This window comes from Monodelphis domestica, chromosome 5 (assembly GCF_027887165.1).
Source record: "Monodelphis domestica isolate mMonDom1 chromosome 5, mMonDom1.pri, whole genome shotgun sequence".
In the NCBI taxonomy this organism is placed as follows: domain Eukaryota; kingdom Metazoa; phylum Chordata; class Mammalia; order Didelphimorphia; family Didelphidae; genus Monodelphis; species Monodelphis domestica.
In genome coordinates, this window is record NC_077231.1 from 222,968,516 (window position 1) to 222,989,959 (window position 21,444).

Here is a 21,444-nt window from a genome sequence, read left to right on the forward strand (position 1 = left end):
AGTATAAATGAGAGATGCTCCCCTTTTTTTGGGGGGGGGTGCTTCTATGGGTACAATGCCCTTGGATTAACTTCCCTGCTTCCATTCACATTTTTATAAATGCGGGAGTTGGGATTATAATTGTATTTCACTTCAGCTACTAAAATGGGCCTTACCTCCTGTTAGGGGCAGGCAAAATGACCAGACGTTGTTAAGAAAATTCTAAAAATCATGTCTAAAGAACCCTTAAAATCAATTTGAGATATTTAGCTCATTAAATTTTCCAAAGTTGTCATAGCAATTTTCTGATGAAGTCCATCTATCCTCAATGTGACAATTTACAAAGTCAAAAATAGAAAAGCTATTTTTATATGGGCTTACTCAATAATGTTTGTTCAGTGTGGTTATAGGGGAAAAGCAACAGAATATAACAGTAATTAAAACCCAGTACATTAAAATTATTCAGTGTAACAGAATAGTATTGAATACATGAATATATGAACTTAAAATCACAAAGTTAAATCTTAAAATAATCAGTAAAATGCAATAGAATACAGAGTTTTTATAAAACGTGGAGTCTGAAATGCCTTAAAATATAATCTTCAGTCTCTTTAAAGTTCTTTGTTTTTTTTTTTTAAATTATCCATTTAGATGCCTATTGTCAGAAGGCAGAAGAGTGGTAAGGGGTCAGCAATGGGAGTTAAGCAACCCACCCAGGGCCACATCACTAGGAAGTGTCTGAGGCCAGATTTCAACCCACAACCTCTCATCTCTAGGCCTGGCTCTCAATTCACTAAGACGCTGATCTGCCTCCCCATAGTGAGGGTGGGTTTTTGGAATCTCAAAGTTTTCCAAAGAATTGTAGGTAGTTGAATTTTTTCCCTGACCCTCAGGTGAAATAAATAAAAGGATCAATGCAGTCAAAAGATATACCCTTAAATACCCCATGCTTGTAAGTTCCTGTTTGGAAAAGTCACTTCCTTCTCCTCTTTCTCCCCATCTGCTATCCTCTGCACCCTAGTCCACGTGGAGGCTAATTGTGGCCTAAAGAAAAATCACCTTCGTTTTTACCAGCTGGTTTTTGATCCTGAAGAAATTGGGTCTGCTACCAACAGCCTGGGTCCTGGGGCTGGACCTGGGGCAATGAGCCATCTGGGTTGGAGGCCAGAGTTGCTGGTGGGTCGGGGATCAGCTGGGCCAGGTGAGTGAGAGAGAGGACAGGAGCAGGAGCGAGATGAGTCAAGAGGCTTGCTAAAAAGCATTGGAGAAATGTGGCTTAGAAATCATTATCTAGGCTATTTTTTTTTCTAATTGATTTTTTTGTCCCTTTTTGGTCATCAAACTGTTAAGATTAAAATTTAGTTTCTCTACTAAAAGTATTATATTTTTAGAGGTTTATTAAAGATTATTAGAATAAAGAAATGCAAAATAAGAAAAGCATGTGCAACCTACATCTTGCCTGCCTGGTAGAGAGATGTATGAGCCTCAAAGCGGAAGCAGAGAGACCAAGTAGGAGGTACTTTAATGTTTAAATGCCTGTTTTGTTCTTGGTCCAGGTGAGCACTCAGGTGAGATTTTAGGGAATTCTGGAAACTACCAAGGACTTCTGGGAATTGAAGTCTGGGGTTCAAATCTCCATTTTTACATTTTCACTCCTATTTCTAAAAGTGTTCTTCTGTGCCATTGAACTATAACCCAGAAGTGGATATAGGCATTGGAATTACCAAGCAATTACCTTTTGACCAAAAGTGCTCTTTTCTACACTTGGACTATTATCCTGAATTGGGTGTATGCAATGTAGTTGACAAATAATACCTGGTTCTACATCCACTGTTATCACAAGGAGTTCCTGTAATATCTTTTTGACCTGGACCCAGATTCCCCTTACCATTTCTGGCTTAAGAACTCTCAACCTATCACTGCTTCTGTCATGACCACCTTGTCCTAACATTGATATTTCATCCATATGGATTCCAAAGTAGCCACTTCCCCTGCTTCATAAATATCTTTTTCCAATCCCCTAAGGCAGTGATGGCAAAACTTTTAGAGACAGAGTGCCCAAACTACAACCTTCAAACTCTACAGGAGCCCCCCCAATATTACCCTTAAAAGGGGAGTGAGGAAGATCTCCCATTGGGCTGCTAGTCAAAGAGGCATGTCATGTAAGACATATCCTTAGGCACATGTGAAAAGGGGGAAGGGAGCGGCCCCCTCTGTCACACTCTGGCACTTGTCCATAGCTTCCCCAACATGGCCCTAATATGTCATGGGCTAGAAAAATGTCTTACTCTTAACTTTTGCTGGCTCTGTCACTCCTGAATTGGACCCAGAGTACTATTTTAAAGTTGTAGGAGAATGCTGAGAGAGCTCAGATGAATGCCTTCTCTACTCTGCCATCTTGACTTTGTTCCAGAAGTCCCCAATATCAACTAATTATTTTTTCTTGTTTAAAAATATGATTTTATTATGTTTTCACATATAGCCTACAGTTCTCATAACTTCCACTCTTCTGCTTCCTTCCCCCCAGGACCCATCCTTTATAAAAATGATTAAAAGAGTAAAAAAAATACAGATGAGCAAAACTAACCAACAACCTGGAAAACTGTCATTATTTGTAGTGTTGCACACCCATAGACTTCCATCTCTGCAATAAACAGAGGACTGTATACTCTCCAATCTCTACCTTGGGATCAGGCTTATGTTACATCCTGGCCCAAAAGCAGTTTAAAAGAGATTTCCTGAAGGACAGCTCTATTATGCTTTGCATTGTGTACATGTAGAGACATGACTCCTGATTAGCCAAGACATGCCAAAGCCCACAAAATTCCATAAGCATGTAGAGTCTGCTGAAAAGGTGTTAGGCAAGAAGCTAGGCATGAACTTTAGAATGATCAACAGGGATCTCTATAGAGCTATTGACATCTGGAGGATCTAGCAACACTTCTCCCTAGCTCCATAGGTGCCTTGATTCTAAGCCCCTATATTCTGTGATACTGCTAAGAGCAAACTTGCCCAATAAGATTGTTCTCCAGTTTGAGGGGCTGAGATTTTATTTCATTCTCAAATTGAAGCTCATTTATTCCTATGTTTCTAACATTTGCTTTAATTTGTATAAACTTCTAAATTTTTATCTTTTATTTTGCTTGGATAAATATGCTAATGTCAAGTAATCTTAATACAAAGTTATTTATCTTTGTCATGATCATTCCTGGAAGGAAACTGATTTGTTTTTCCAGAAGGCAGCACTAGGAACTTATGATACCAGGGTCATTCCAGTGTCATTTAGTAGCCCCACCCCTTTTTGGGAGGTTTGTTTTTCTTTTTTCATTTTTTAATGTGCTTGCCTTAACAAGCCATAACTGATTATTAATAGTTTTCTATAATGAGAGAGTTTCACTCACAGAACACAAAGAGAGTCATGTGACAAAATTCATTGGGCACCACATGATCTCCATAAGCTCAAACAACTTCAAAACTCATTCTTTGTTTTTCACTCCTGTCTCAGAATGTCCATTCATTCATTCTCAGAATATCCCAATATGGGTACTACCATAGTTTTCCATTCTTTCCCCCATTAAATATATAAACTAATTATAAACATGTAAGAGGAGAGATTGAACTGACTGGCCTACAGTTCTTAGCAGGCTAATACATTGGCCACAAGAGGGATGGAAGTATAAGCAAATCTGAGGAAAATAATTGGAACTGGGTTGTAAAAGGCCTAAAAAACAAAGCTAACGTGTTTGAAGTTAAGACTCTATGTTAGGGGCTCTTCTAATGTGACTTAGTCTGGACTGGTCTGATACAACTCTTTCTGCTTGTGGAACCATTTTTTCAATTGGCAAACAAGGACTAATAAAAAATATAGAACTTATAGAGCTTTATATGGATAATTAAGATTGGATGGGATGGAGAATCACTCAGCATGCATCAGTCCATGCATGATCAGTAACTCAATGAAAATCCATTTTTATGAAATTTTCTGTGTAATTTTTCCTAATGAAGAAGAATGAGTTTTGTAAGATAAGCACCTTGAAAACCTGAAACAATATTCTGACAAATATAAGGGCTATTTTTCATCATTTCTAGCCAAATATGAACTCCAAATTCACTGATTTCTTACAAAATCAAATACAAGTCACATGTTTGGATTGTACTCAAATGAAGCAGTTCTAATTTTCTCAGAAGAAAGTGTTTACATGATAATAAATACTTCTTAGTTGAATTCATTTGTGCACCCCATATTTTTATATTGATTGGTTGTAATTTTAGTGATTTAAATGCAGTAAAAATATAAATGGTTGTAGAATGGTTGTGTTTCTAAGAGTTTAGTAGAAGAAAATTAAGTGGATACTAAAGCCTTCAATTTTTTTTTCAATCCTTAATTTCTGTCATAGAATCAATACTATGCATTGGTTCTAAGGCAGAAGAGTGGTAATGTCTAATGGGGGTAAAATGTCTTCCCCAGTTTCAGAAGTCAAATTTGAATCAAGGACCTCCTATCTCCAGGGCTAATTCTTTATCCCCTGAGCCAACTCACTGCCTCTTAAGGGTCTTTAATATTAAATAAATCATTTAAATTATTTTTTTCTAAACTATGTTGTTTCATTGGATTAAATATTTCACATACACACCAGGAAGCAGAAAAAAAGAATTGATACCTTCTTTGATATTAATTTAATATGCCTGGTCTAACTACTTTTCCATGTTTTAGGCCTTGAATTCCTATCTTATAAAACAAGATATCTGTTTTACTTCGATCTAAGTGTCGTTCCAGTTTGCCATTCTTTCACTAAGTCCAAAGTTGAAGACATGTCAATGTTTAATGACAAAGTAAAAAAAAATAGCTTGACTTATTTGTCAAGTCAATTATAATCCTACCTTCCCAAACTATTGGATTCCCTTCTGGTCCCTCATCATCTTGAAATATAAATCAATTGATCACTTTTTACCAAGAATTCTGTTAAGATCTGTGTTAGACTACATCACCTGTTCAGTTCCTACCAATGCCAAGATTTCTGAGATTTTAAAACAAGATAGTGGCCGAAAAAATGAGCCCCTCTACTTAATTGAATTCTTTGACATTTCTTTACTACTTAAAATGATTCTGTTGCATATGGCCAGGCATTACGCAAAGACAAAACGTAAAGAGCTTACATTTTGTCAGGGGAGACAGTATGTATGGATATAAGAGTATAAAATACCAGGGAAATAAGAGGGAAATACAATAAAAGATGGGAAATCAGAAAGCAGAAAATCTCCATGTATAGGGAGGCCTTTATACTAAACACTAAAAGAAATAAGAGAGGAGGAATACTAAAAGGGAACAAATTTCAGGTATGGAAGACAAAGAAGAAATATAAGAAAGAAGGATATTTTGGCTCAACTATAAAATGTGCAAAATTTATAATAAGTGCAAAAGTATAATAAGCCGAACAATACCTGATAGTGGTCAGGCTGGCAAGGATTCCAAATACTGAGGATGGGAACTATGCTTTTTTTTTCCTACTTCTGGCTCATTTTATCAGAAATTTAAAAGCATATTTTTATAATCAAATTGTCAGGTTCTTTGTTAATAAATGCTTAGGAATGATGTATCTATAATCCTCAATTCAAATATTGCCAAGAATCTTTCTTACTAATGGACCATGATGCTTTTAGTCTTTATTTCTATATTAAGCTAGTGATACTTCATTAATTTTAAAGAGCATTTCATTTGCCTATTAGGTAGCTCCAAGAATTCCCTTACTTTTGCTTAACTTGTGGAAAAGATCAACCTATTTTACACATTCTCTAGTTACTATATATTTCTCATTTATCTATTATATAGGAGCTAATGTTGAAGAGCTTTCAACTACTGCCAGCAAATCTCAACTACATAAACTACCTTCATCATCATAAAAAAATCATTTTCTTGATGAATTTTGATGGGATTCAGATAGATAATACTGGGGCAATACATTATCCTATTGATATCTTTATATTTTATGTACTATTTAACAAGTGGAAAAAATAACAACTTATTTATAGTTGAACAAAAAGTATTGGGTTGTAACATCTAAAGGTTCACTGAAAGCATCCTTAGTAGAAAACAGGATAACTGAGGTGATAAGAAATTCACCATTTTTTTCTTTCCAGATTGTTTTGTTGAAAATTATTTTTAATGTAGCTCAGAAATGACAAAATTTTAATATGGTGACATTTATTAAATATGTATCCTTTATTAACATTAATTTTTGGCACAGCTAGTGATGTTCAGCATTTTGATCTTTAATAATAGTCTTATCCCAGACCAAGTTGGTAGTAGATATATGATGCCTTCTTTTATAAAAACTATAGTTGGTTTTGATTTTGTGATGAAGATTTAATAGAAATACACACACTTCTGTGAACCATTTAATCTAATATTCATAGATTTTATATGATTTACCAATTTATAATTTATAGAGACATTTGAGTTTCAATCTCTACTCTTCATTTAACTGTTTTTTTATTCATTTTATTGGGGGTTGTGATAGAGACACGAAGAGAGAGAGGTTTTGCAGGACTTGTGGACCAAGATGCAAGAACCAGGGTTCCAACAGAATGTTCCCAGTTGTTGGCAGTTTGAGCTGATGGGGGTGGAGACTTTGTCTCTGACTGGAAGTCACTTTTTTTTCCCCCTGGAGGTTTGAACCTTGCTGAAAGACCCTGTTGGGGCTGATTTGGCTTTTGGGATTTTGTCTCTGGCTCTGAGCAGTTGAAGTTGACAAGAAGGAGAAACTTGGTTTTTGAGTTGGTGGTTTATTTGAAAGTTGAGCTGGCCAGGAGAAAACTTAGAGACTTTGAATTTTCTTTTTCTTTGGGGTTCAAGCTGAGAAAGGAGACTAGCCAGGCTGAATTTGTGAAGAAGAAGAAAGAAGATTTTGAAAGGGCTGCTGTCCTCCATCTTCCTAATTAAGAGTCACACTTGTGACTCCCCAAACCCTCAATTTTATCTCATTTAGATTAGGGATATCCTCATCCCTATTACCTCAGTTTCCCCATACTGCTATCCCAATAAACCCCTTGACTTGAAAAAGGAAAGGAAAAGAGTATCTTTATAGTTTACTCAAGTGTGGAGGGAAGGAGTCAAAGGCTTCAAGAAGAATTGGGTGGAGAGGGTTGGTTAAGGGAGGGAATGAGGGAGGAAGGAGGTTAGGAAATAGATCGATCCATCAGCCATAAGTAGGGATCAGTAGGCAGACCCCAGAGTAAACTTCAGAGCAGTCCCTTGTGTACCAGTATCCCTGTGTGGTGGCATCCCTCAGCCTTTCTCTTTTCTACCTCCATTACAAATAAGCAGCCTCAGCTCCCCTCAGCAGTTCTCTCTAGTCATAGCCATAGAATAGCAATCATTGTAAAAGAAACAGGGATCCCCTCAGTTTACCTCTCTATTTCAATAAGTAATAGTTTCCGTCAGTTTATTATTCTATTTCAGGGTATCTACCTTTCTTTTTTTTTATTTTGTGACAACTTGTGTTATTGTTGTGTTGGATATCTTGTCACTCCAGAGACAACTAGAAAATTTTCATTCTCTTTCATGGATTCTTTAATTAATGCTACCAGGAGAACTAAGTTACCTATGGAGCCAAATGTCCTGTAAATATGTTTATTTCATAAACTTCAAAATTGAACTTATCATCTTTTCCCCAAATTCTCCTTTTTCCTAATTTCTCTCTTACTATAGCAGGTAACAAACATACTTCCAATTACCCAGGCTTCCAACAAAGTTGTCATCCTTAACAACTTATTCTCTTATCTCTCTCTTCATACCAGGCCTGTTTTTAAGTCTTACTTTCACAAACTTTCACAAACCCTTTCACATATTTCCTCCTTCTTTTAAAAACCTTACCTCCCATCTTAAAATCAATAATTGGCATTAGTTCCCAGGTAGAAGAATGGTAAGAGCTAAACAATGGGGGTTGTGACTTGCCCAGGATCATATAAAAAGTAAGTGTCTGAGGCCAGGGCCTCCCTTCTCCAGGTCTGGCTCTCAAACCACAGAGCAGCCTTGCTGCTAGTATATCCTTCAAAATTTTTTTGTTACATTAAATTATCTTTTCCTTCCTCCCTCCCCAAATTAAAGATGGTATCAATTGGCAAAAAAAGATATATGTATATATAAAACTATGTCTTGCTTATTTCTATTTGTCAGTTCTTCCCTTGGAGGTAGAAATATACAAGTCATTTTTCAAATGATATTTCTGTTTTATTTTCTGACACTTGACACTTTGCTGATGCAGGTCTGTATACATAGAAACAACTGCAAAATCCTATGGTTGATCTTCCCTCAAATGTGTGTTCAATTCATTTAGATCCATTCAGCTATCCAGGTGACTGTCACAACTCCCATTCAATAAACTCCAATTTATCCTCTTTATATCTGATTTTTACTTAGCTACTCTCCCCTGCTCCATTAGACTATAAGCTTCTTTAGGTCAGGACTACTTCTTCTTTTCTTTCTATCACCAATATGTAGTCTAAGTCCCTAGGACATACAAAGTATTTTATAAAGTTTTGCTTGCTTGAATATGTAGCAGACTGATCAACATATTGCTTTCAGTTAGGGCCAGACTGAAATCTATGTCAAAAAAACAACAACTCTTAAGATATACTGTATTCATCAGAGTGATCATCTAATTATTGCTATTATAAGATCTCAGTTGCCAGCCTTTCAGAGTTCTTCCTATGACTACTTAGGCACTTTAGTTGTCTCAAGACAAAAGTTCACACTGTATATTCTTGTATTAGCCTTGCTGGCATTCTCCTACTTTGTCATTATTTACTGTGTTACCAAAGCACAGATGATGTGTTCATCATGACCATCATGATCATCATCACCCATGATCATCAGCATCATCATCATCCACCATCATGATAATCATGACCATTATCACCATCACCATCATCATTATCATCATCATCACCATCACCACCACCACCACCATCATCACCACTATCGTCCATCACTATCATCACACTATCATCATCATTATCAAAATTATCACCATCACCATCATTACCATCACCTATCATCATCATTATCATCATCATCATCATATCCATCATCGTCATCATCACCAGAATAATTTTTGTATGGCAATAGTAATAATAATAAAGAGGCTATACAGAATAGTAGACTAAATGGACCTTGAATTGAGAAGTCTTCAATTCAAATTTTTTCCTGCGACAGATAATAACTGTGTGACATTAGGCCAATCTTTTAAACTTTAAGTGTTCCAGGCAGTTTGCTATAATGAAAGTTGCAGATCTGTCTCAATGAAAGTGTTTTCACAAAGTTTCTTCCTTATGATGATAAAATAGTAGGTGTTAGCAAGAATGATAATTTTGACAATAAAAACTCATTTTTTTAAGATGATTTAGTTTTCAAAGAAATTCCCTGGAAGTGTTTCACTTAAAAACAGTTTCCTTCTCATGTATTACTATGGTTTTTCACAGGAGCTTAGATAATATTTCAAGCAATTTCAGTTGGTTAACATACTTTGAGTAATACCAACAAAACCTTGAATTAAACATATGAGAAAACACCTATTGTTACTGAAAACTGTGAGGGAAAATAGCTAAAGACATAGCTTTCCCCCAACTGTCCAAAATTATTAACTAACAGGTGCATCTATAGAGAAAGGTGTGAACGCATTCTCCTGGTGATAATATTTAATGGTTCTTTTTGTTGAGAGGTATGGAACAAAGAATGTAGAGGTTGGAATATTATTAAAATGTCTGCCTAATTTAGAGGAAAAGAAAAGTGATGCTATAAACAAGTTCTTCTGTTTGTGTGCTCTGTTTAGTTGAGGATTCCCAGCACATCAGAAAGTGTGGAGTCCTCATAGTCATGATATTTATTTGTGAGAATATGGACAACTGTTCGAGCCTAATAGTCTTTCCTAAGGAGAAGTGTTTTTTTTTTTTGAAACATAATGAAGAATAGGTCAAGGCTATCTGGCAAACGTCAGTGTATATGGTATTGTTGTTAATATCATAAAGCAATTTGGACCTCTGAACCCAGTGGTAACAAATTCTGAGAGATATGCGATATTTGCATGATACAATTCTGAGCTCCCAGGAGTTTGTAGATAGAAAAGGAGCACCCAGAAGAAAGTGAAAGGTTCCTTAAATTTGCAACCAAAATCTAAGCCACTTTGTCTCAATTAAAAGCTGTAACAAAATGCTACCAAATGAGACTAAGTATGACCTCCCACATCATCTTAAACCCACTTGATTTAGATACTGAATGCCACCCCTTAAAGTAAACTTGAGCTCCATGTAGGAACAATAAATAGGTTTAAATTGATATATAGATATGAACATATATACATATATGGGGTTTTTAGGTGAATGGAGGTACAGTGATCTGGTAATGATTAATATATTTAAATCATTTTCACCAAAATGGGGGGAAACAGCCACTTTGACACTTTTTTAACATTGAAAGTTATTTTGGGACCACTATTTCAACCTTGAATTATAATGAGAACTAATTCCTATGTAAATATAATAGTCAGGTAGAGCATACTACATTTACTCAGCTATCTGCTTGTTTGCATAGTCAGCTAGAACTGTCTCATGCTTTATTTAGAGTTCAGAAAACACCACCTCTAATTTGAATAATAACTAATAGAAAAATGTGACAGTATTTTCTTTCCTGTAGTGCTTTGAGGCTAATTGGGGATACAACATTTTTAAAGCTACTTTTGACTAAAATGTTTGAGTGAATGGATTGAAAAGGACAGACATTAAGAGATGGTGTGATATTGTGAAAAGTACAACTATAGGGTATGTCAAGAGTAGGGTAATTGAGTTCCAAATGTCATTCAGACCCCCAGGTTAAGGACTTCTGAACTAAATGAAGTGAGGCATACATTAAATTGAAAAGTTTTTATACAAATGAAACAAATTTTGCAAAGATTAGAAAGCAAGCAGAAAACTGGAGGGAGGGAATTCCTCAGATGAAGGACTCATATGAATATATAGAGAGAACTTTTGTAAAATTTATAAAAATTAGAGCCATCTTCCAATTGATAAATTAGCAAAAGATATGAAGAATTTTCATACAAAGAAATCAAAATCATATATAGGTAGGTGCAAAAATGTTTTCTATCACTGTATTAGAAAAACACAAATGAAAACTTTTCTGAGATATCTTACACCCCTCAGATAGTCAAAAAATGACAAAAGAATAAAGTGACAAATGGTGGGAATATGAAAAAATGGGGACAGTAATAAACTTTTGGTGGAGCAGTGAACTGATCCAACCCTTTTGGAGAACAATCTGTAGTTATACCCAGAGAGCTACAAAATTAGCTGAATCTATTTCCAAAATCAGGGAAAATGGAAAAGAAATTAATTGTGTGTTTAACTATGTAAAATCAACTCTTTTGTGTCAAATAACTAAAAATTTGAAGGGATGCCCATTAATTAGGGAATGACTAAACAAATTATCGTATCTGATGATGATGGAATACTACTATACCATAAGAAATTATGAACAGGCTAATTAAAATAAAAACTTGGAAAGAACTATATGGATAATGAACAACAAATTGGTAAAATCAAGAGAATATCACACACTTAAAAGGTTTCAATTGCATATATCATAATTCTTACATTATATCTAAAGTATAATCTGAAGTAGAGAATTAAAGGGATTTACTATTTCAATTTAGAAATAAATTCTGTCTTAATTACCAAGATATTTTAAATGTATAAGTGATTTTGACCAGCATTTTCCAAGTCATTTCCAAATTTTTAATATATATTTCATATTTTAGAAGACAATAAGAATTATTGCATATATAATCACTTCAACTGATTTCTAAGAATACAAAAATATATGTGTATACACACACACATATATATATGTATATATGTATATACAGATAGATAAAGTGGTGGGTTGGTGTTTAGAGGTTCTGGCAGGGTTTTTTTTTTCATTTCTTTCAAATGACCTTACATATAGAGCATTCTGGGAAATAATGACAAGAATTGTCAATACTCATAAGGATGCTGTGAAAACATGTTACATTATAGTACAGATGTAAGGTTTTAATAAATTATAAATAATAATTAATTATCATTCAGAGCATTTTCACTTCAGAAAAGTACTTCTTACTTCTCTCTTTTAAATTATGAGACATTAACACATTACCAGTTATCTTTATATTATGACAAGCTATTGAACAGATAATTAAAAATTTTCATTTATTAAATCATTATAACCATCTGATTTCAGTCTATACAAGCAAACTAACTAATCTGAAGAATTTCCCAGGGCAGTTGGTTGACTCTGGGATATTTAAATAATATATTTGATTTACTTGAATTTTTTCCAGATTTCCTGAAGGTTACCTCAGCTAAGTAGAATGTCATATGATGCTCTATCTCAATATAGAATGACTGAGATCTTTTATGAGGAAGATTATATATAATATATAATTTATATTTAGAAATGCTGATGATTTATGGGGATTTATCTTATATCCTGCAACTTTAATAAAGTTGTTAATTATTTCCACTAGTCTTTTAGCTGATTTTCTCAGATTCTTTATGTATACCATCATATCATCTGCATAGTGCTTGTTTAATTTCCTCATTTCCTCCTTTAATTCCTTCAATTTCTTTTTTTCCCTCTAATTTCTACTGCTATCATTTCTAGTACAATATTAAATAATAGAGATGATAATGGGCATCCTTATTTCATTCCTGATCTCATTGGGAAGACTTCTAACTTGTCTCCATTGCAGATGATACTTGCTGATGGTTTTAAATATATACTGTTGGATAATGTTTTTATAACTAGACATCACACAGAACCAGCACTCACACACCACACAGAGCCAGCTTAAGATGGAGAATACTGTCTCCAAGGGGGAAAAAAACAACACCAAGAATGGAAATTTCCTTTGAACTAAGAGGAACTTGGGGTTATATTTTTATACATCAAGGATCAAATAAAATCAAGGCCAACTGAATGGTTACATAGAAACTTAGGAAAGAGGCTATAGCCCAAGGTTAGGGTACCTTGGAGAGACCTAAATATATGTGAAGCTAAGAAGACAAAAAGATGACTTAAGATTTGATTATATTCACAACTCCTAACCAGGGTCCTCAGTGAGAGTTTGATGGTTTATTGTTCAATCTGGGGCAAGGTTCAGCTGGAAAATTTCTTGAAGATGAGTTTATATGAAATAAGAGTAAATTTGGTGTTTCATGAAAAAAGGTTGTCATTATTTAGGAGTGAGATTAAGATATTATGCTTATCATAAATGATAATTAGATGGAACTAAAAGTGGTGGACCTTATGACAAATAAGACAAAAATCCAAAAAACAGATCCTGACAGCCTAGAATGATTAGTCAATTCTGATGTGATGAAATTTAGGGTTTTTTAAAATCATTTACAGAAGTATTTGAAGTTGAACATGTAAATATAAGTATTTCATGTAGGGAAAAACAAACAAACAAGGTTGTTGGTTGATTTCAACTTCACTAGATATGCCACCTCTCAATCTTTGAAATCTCAGCTGTCACCCATACCTAGAATTTTCTGTCTCTTCATCTTTGCCTTCTGACTTTTCTAGTTTCCTTTGAGTACTAGATAAAATCCCACCTAAGAAAGGAGGGTTTTTCCAATTACTCTTATTTCTAATTTCTTTTTGCTATTGATTATTTTCTGTTTATCTTGTATATAGCTTATTTATACATAGCAATTTGCATGTTGTCTCCTTTTTTAGCTTGTGAGCTCCATGAGAGCAAGGATTGTCTTTGTCTTTATTTTTATCTGTAGCAGTTAACAATACCTGCCACATGACAGATGCTTTATAAATGCTTTTCAACTGATTTATGGTTGACATTGTGATGCTGAAATGTAAAAATGGACCTTCAGTGTGTACTGTTTTAGTTTTAGAGCAGTTTTACACTATCCAAACTTAAAGTTGTATTAAGGCTTTGGGGATATGCTTTAAACAATAAAAAAGTAAAAGCTCTTCACTTTGTGTTGGCCAGATAGCATCTGGAATGCACTATGGAGTTCTGAGAGCCACATTTTAATAGTTAAAATGACAAAATGGAATTTTATTTAGAGGAATTCAAACAAGATGGTTAAGGCCCTCTATTTACTCATGACAGAGAATAGATTTCTGGCCCAGCAGACAGGATAAATTAGAAATACAGATTTCTACATTGTCAAGAAGCAAGTTTCTCTTTCACTGAAAGTGTTCGAGAGGCCCAATTTGCTTTATAAAGGCATGTTTTAGGAAGCCATTCCTGATTTGTAGGACATTAAATTTGATGATTATTTGGATATTTTTCAGTTCTAAAGCAGGATTTTCTTTAGAAATTGATCATTTAATAACAAACATCCATTGAATGACTATTATGTGCAAAACAGAGTAGAATAAATCCAAGCCCCCAATCACATGATTTTAAGAGACTGAACAAAATAGGAATAAAGTGGAGAAAAGAAACAACAGGTCTCAAGTCACAAGATTAGCCAGGTTCCCAGAATTCTTCAGAAATATTTAAAAGAGACAAGAAATTACTTAAGGTATTTTTCTGATAATTAATATTACTGAGGGAAGAAAGAAAAAAGATAAAGAAAGGAAGAAAGGAGAGAGAAAGGAAGGAAGGAAGGAAGGAAGGAAGGAAGGAAGGAAGGAAGGAAGGAAGGAAGGAAGGAAGGAAGGAAGGAAGGAAGGAAGGAAGGAAGGAAGGAAGGAAGACCTAAAGAGAGTTGAAGACTTGAGAGGGGATAAAAAAATTTAAAGTGAGTCCTAAGGTAATGGAATGAATGAGTCACTTAACATATGAGCCTTTTGTTTCTTTTTTGTTTGTTTTCATTTATTCCTTGAAGGAAGAGTTATAGGCAGGCATTTATGCAATCAATAAGTACTTAAGGAAACAAAGTGAGATTCATCTCAAATGGAGAAATCAAGCAGTAAAAAGATCTATTAGCAGAGAAATAAAGGGGAAGGGAATCTCAAGCAATAGGAATTGATAAGAATTGTAAATTTCTTTGGTTAATTGTCAAGCTAATGTGTGACATCAACTTGTGAGATTTACCTCTAAAATGAAAAAATATAAAATTTGCTGCTTTTCTCTTTCCCTCCTTTCTCTCACCATTCCTGCTTTCTCTCTTTCTCCCTCCTTCTCTCTCTCTCTCTCTCTCTCTCTCTCTCTCTCTCTCTCTCTCTCTCTCTCTCTCTCTCTCCATAACATATATATAATGTATGTGTGTATGTATATATGTATGTATATGAATACATTTATTTATATATGCACACATGCATAGAGAGAGAAATATACACATTTGTGATTCATAAATCACACCCAAGTATATTTTGTCCCCAAATACAACTTTAATTATGATAGTTATCTTATAATAAAATCTTGATAGCAATTATGATCTCCTAAAGCCTTCATTCTTTAAAAATGTATATCTTGACAAGACATGTTGAAGAGCTTACTGAAATTTTATTTCATATTTGTTTTCTCACATGAATAGCTGAAGTGACAGGGTAAAATTATATTACCTTTTAGCAATGACACAATCTCAATCTTTTTATAAATGTAAGGACAATAAACTGCTGTTATTTTCTCATTATGTTTTCTTTGGGAAGAAAAAAACAATAATTTTGCATTCTTGTACCATTACTATAGTACACAAGAAGTGTTCATCACTGAATTCCAGAAATGCATAAAATAATGGTATTAAATTAATTCATGGTCTCATAGTTAGTGACAGTCCATTGTCAGTTAATTTTATTCCCTGAAAACATATATGTTTTGGGAAATGCAAGTAATCATTCTTCAAAAGTTGAAATTGTTTCTCATCTTAGTTTCATTAATATCTTGTTTTTCTGTGACAGAATTCCAGACAATAAGAAAGAGAAGTTTTAGAACTGTAGTTATGGTTTTATTCATGTTTAACTTGAAATTATAATTTTTGATGAAAAATTCCACTTGAATGCATAAGAATTTTGTGATTATATACTTTCATTAGATAAGTGATTATAACAGAAGAATTCATGGTAACTTGGTTAGTCCTCAGTCAATTAGAACTTGACATATACTAATAAGCTGTAATTAAGGAATTAAGGTGACATTTGCCAATTAAGAAGGTAGCACATTACTCTGGATAATTATATCATAAAAAGGTTAAAGTATCAGTGTAGTCCAACTGGAAGAATATTATTTGAGTTCCCAAAAGCACATATACAGGGTGTTTTATAATATATGTTGTGAATATAAATTGTGAAAGCTAATTAATAAATGTAAGAATGATATCTTTAATTTAAAAGTTTGATGCTCAAAGAGTCCACAGTTTCTATATATCTCTCTCTTTACAGGAGCTGGAGGATGGTCTCCATCAGACAGTGATCATTACCAATGGCTACAGGTTGATTTTGGTAACAGGAAGCAAATCAGTGCCATTGCAACCCAAGGTAGATATAGCAGCTCTGATTGGGTGACACAGTATCGAATGCTCTACAGTGATACAGGAAGGAACTGGAAACCATACCATCAAGATGGGAATATCTGGGTGAGTCATTGCCATAAAGACAAGATTTGAAATTGGTGAACTAAGATAGTAGACTCTGAAAATAAATGGTCTCTCTAAAAGAAGGATCATTCATCAAAATTAATTTGAGATCAGATGCATCAAGAATTTTATTTCTATTCTTAATATATGGTCAGCATATAATACAGAGGTTTGTTGAATAAAATACTAATAAGGAGGTATTCTCAGGCTATGTATAGAAATCAGTCTTTAGTTATGTGGAGGAGAAGGACTACTTAACAAATTGTTGTAGAGGTAGTATATGATTTTAGGATGCAACATAAGGAGAAATGAGAACTGGGTGGAACCATCCCCCTTTATGAATTGTGTGACTCATCTTGGTATCTTGTGAGAGACTTATGCTATGTCACATTTACCAGTTAAACTATTTGGAGCTTCATTTCTTCTTAGATATTCTTTAATTATAATGTGATATACATGTAATAATATATTACATTGGGCACTAGGCTGAGTTAAACTCTTTAATCAACACTTTTTGAGATTTATCTCAGTTTCTTGTTAGAGAATATGAATTGTAATGTGTTAAACATGTGATTGCATGATCGTAAAGCTTATCTGGCCAAAACCCTTTTATTAAAAAAATATTTAATTAGTCAATTTAGAACATTATTCCTTGTTTACAAGAATCATATTCTTTCCCTCCCCTCCCCCCAACTCCTTCCCATAGCTGACATGCAATTCCAGTGGGTTTATTGGGGTTAGTTGTTCTTTGAATGTTTGATAGAATTCATTTGTGAATCCATCTGGTCCTGAGGATTTTTTCTTGGGGAGTTCTTTGATGGCTTCTTCAATTTCTTTTTCTGATATGGGGTTGTTTGGGTATTCTATTTCTTCCTCTCTTAATCTAGGCAATTTATATTTTTTGTAAATGGTCATCCATATTACCTAGATTGCCATATTCATTGCCATATAATTGGGAATAATCGTTTTTAATTATTGCCTTAATTACCTCTTCATTAGAGGTGAGGTCTCCCTTTTCATCTTGAATACTATCAATTTAATTGTCTTCTTTCCTTTTTTAAATTAGATTGACCAATACTTTGTCTATTTTATTTTTTTTTAAGTACCAGCTCTTAATCTTATTTATTAAATAGTTCTTTGACTTTCAATTTTATTAATATCTCCTTTAATTTTTAGGATCTCTAATTTAGTTTTCATCTGATAATTTTTAATTTGTTCACTTTCTAGTTTTTTAATTTACATGCTCAATTTATTGACTCTGCCCTCCATAATTTGTTAATATATGAAACCAAGGATATAAATTTTCCCCTAAGTACTGCTTTGGCTTCATCCCATAGGTTTTCAAAGGATGTCTCATCATTGTCATTTTCTCCACTGAAATTATTAATTGCTTCTATTATTTTTTTCTTTAACTAACTGATTTTGGAGACTCATTTAATTTTCAATTAATTTTTTATTTGCCTCTCCATGTACCCTTATGGATTATTATTTTCATTGCATTGTGATCTGAAAAGATTGCATTAATTATTTCTGCTCTTTTGTACTTCTTCGAAATATTTTTATTCCCTTGTACATGGTCAACCTTTGTGAATATACCATGTGCTGCTGAAAAGAAGGTGTATTCCTTTTTGTCCCTATTTATTTTTCTCCATATATCTACTATCTCTAATTTTTCTAAGATTTCATTTACTTTTCTTACTTCTTTCTTATTTATTTTTGGTTTGATTTATACAGTTCTGAAAGAGAAAGGTTCAGGTCTCCCATTAGTATAGTTTTTCTATTTCATCCTTGAGTTCCACTAGTTTCTCCTTTAGAAATTTTAATGCTATGCCATTTGGTGCATACATGTTGAGTACTGATATTTCCTCATTGTCTATACTGCCTTTTATCAGAATGTAATTACCTTCCCTATCTCTTTTAACTAGATTTATTTTTACTTTGGCTTTGTCAGATATCATGATTGCAACTCCTGCCTTCTTTTTATCAGTTGATGTCCAATAGATTTTGTTAGATCTCTTTACCTTTACCCTATGTGTGTCTACCTTCCTCGTGTGTGTTTCTTGTTGACAACATATGGTAAGATTTTGGTTTCTAATCCACTCTGCTATTTGCTTGTGTTTTATGGGTGAATTCATTCCATTCACATTCAGAGTTATGATTACCAGCTGTGTATTTCCCAACATTTTGATAAATACTCCTATACCTGCCCTTTCTTCTTTCACTATTTCCTTCTACACCAGTGTTTTGTTTTTAATCTATCCCCCTAATTCCCACCCTTATTTTACTTCCCTTTCTACCATTCCCTCCCTTCTCATTCCCCTCTTAACTTCATTACAATCTTTTTAAACCACCCCTACCTACTTTTGCTGCCTCTCAGCCAACATTCTGACTCTGCCCTGGCCAAGACACTTGAAAAGTGCTGTATCACAAAATATCATCATGCCAGGCTAATTTCTGGAAATAAGAGTAATAGTTCTTTCCTGTTTTTGCACAAAACTCACTTCTAGAGACAGGAAAATTAGAATATCTAAAACATACATTTAGAATTCTAGAATATATTTCAGTTAAAAGACATTTAAAAAATGTATTTGAGAGGATTAGCACAAACTGATAGTAGGAAAGTTTTGATAGGAAAAATAGAAAATACTTAGATAACTCAAATAAAATAGAAATTTGAAATGCCTGACACATCTAGCCTAGGATTAAATTACCTTCCTTACCCCTGTAGGTGTGCTTTATCCTAGGTTATGTACTTTCCTCTTTTATATATACAGGAAAATTCATATATCTCCATGAATTCAACCATGAACCCTAACCTGTTAATTCTCCAAACTACATCTTTAACCTTGATCCCTATTATAATTTTAAGATTTAATCTCTCCAAATGTTTTTAGGATATTTTCATCTTTGTATTGAATAGAGTAGAGGGCTTGGCAAGTCATTTAACCTCTTTAGGTCTCAGTTACTTCATCTATAAAATGGAGATAACATTTTACTTTCTAAATCATAGGACTATGGTAAGACTCAAATAAAAAATAATTTAAAATATATTATAAAACTTAAAGTTCTAGACAACTACTTATTAATGTTATTGTTAATTTTATTACTGTAAACTCAACATGCATAATACTGACTTCTTTAATTTCTCTTAAAAATTTCACCTATTCCAGTGAAACCAATACCCTCAGGCTCTTTTCCCCCCCTTTTTGATCTCTTAAGCCAAACCTTCATCTATTTCTGACAATCAACTTCTATAATATTTTTCCTCCTTTCTATACACACTATGTCTAGGACCTTCTCAAAGGCATGAACTATTATATTAGCCTGGAAATCATTTTACTACCTTTGTTTTTTTTTTCTTCTTCTTTTATCCTATCTCACATTTAAACCACTACAAAAATAATGTTGTTCCTTTTATCTTTTTTGATCAAAATTCTTCAGGAGAGATCAAATGCTTTCTAAATACAACTCAACTTTCTTTGCTTTCTATTCAAGAAGTACCATAGGGGGCAGCTGGGTAGCTCAGTGGATTGAGAGCCAGGCCTAGAGATGGGTGGTCCTAGGTTCAAATCTGGTCTCAGACACTTCCCATCTATGTGACCCTGGGCAAGTCACTTGACCCCCATTGCCTAGCCCTTACCAGTCTTCTGCCTTGGAACCAATACATAGTATTGATTCCATGATGGAAGGTAAAAATAAAAAAGATGTACCATAATCTCTCACTGTCTTTGTCAGGTTCTTCCCTTCAGATGCAACTTAAATATTATTTTCTAAATGAAGCCTTTCCTGATTTCTGTCATCTGTTAGTGCCATCCCTCTCTAGTTACTTGATATGAAACTTTACCTTAATAAATGCTGGTTGGTTTTGTTTATTTAGTATTTATACACACATATTTGTACGTGTGGTCTTTTCCAAGAGAACGTAAGCTCTTTTAGAGTGAGGATTGTTTTATTTTTTTTAATTAATTTATTTTTTTAATTGACTACTTTTTTCCTTTTGCCATTTTTCTTCATTCTGCCTTATTTGATTTTTAAATTCCTTTTTGAGCTCCTTCAGATACTGTGTCCAATTCCCTGGTTGTTTTGAGGCTTTGTTTGATGTTACCTGGATATGTCCTCCTCCCTTTGTTCTGTTCTTTGGTCCTTATCCCCACAGAAGCTTTCAATTGTAAGGTCATTTGTTTGTTTGTTTGTTCATTCATTTTTCCTGCCCTATAGACTATAAACTTAACCCTCTGCTGATTTACTGAGCCATGCTGTTTGAGCTGCCATGCCCTGAGGCAGAATATTTCCTTTTCTCAGACTTCTATTGATAATCTAGATTCAACTTGTTGAACTAACCTGCAGAGCTGCAGGTTAACCTGCCCTGGGGCAAATTCTTCACTGTAGGGAGGGGGAGACTGAGTGTGTGCAGGCAGGTGGCCCCCACCAAGTTTCATTCTGCCAGCTCTAGTCAGAGCCATGGACCTTGCATGGTGGGTCAGAGACGTTCTTGTCGGGTTTGCAGCCTCTGCCTTGGGCTCAGTCTTATCACAGGCCTCAGCACAATGGGTGGGGGAGGGTTTTCAGTCAGCCTGCCTCTTCCTTATCCCATAAAAATAGACTCTCTGTGCCTACCTTTTAAGTTGTGTTCAGTCAGAGAGCCCTGTGACTTCTTTTTGGGTCTGAATTTCCATTTTCTTTGAAGTACACCTTAAAGATTGGTATGGAATAACTGTTAGAGAGGTTTGGGCTTTTGGTCCTCCTAAGCCACCATCTTGGCTTTGCTCACCTTTTCCCCAGTATCTATTTTTTTTAAAATTTATTGAGATCTGCTATACAAAGTAAGTAGACTATTAATACATTTATACTATTATTGATATAATAAAGCACTTTCCCCCTCCATGT

The 21,444-nt window shown here is 34.2% G+C and overlaps 1 protein-coding gene across 1 annotated transcript in view; it reads left to right on the plus strand.

Moving 5' to 3' along the window:
- Positions 1 to 21,444, plus strand: part of CNTNAP2 (contactin associated protein 2) — a 2,768,972-nt gene that overhangs the window by 815,584 nt on the left and 1,931,944 nt on the right. Inside the window, exon 3 of the mRNA XM_007504517.3 lies at positions 16,364 to 16,557. Within this exon, the coding sequence (XP_007504579.1) occupies positions 16,364 to 16,557 (194 nt within the window). The remainder of the gene's footprint in view (positions 1 to 16,363; positions 16,558 to 21,444) is intronic.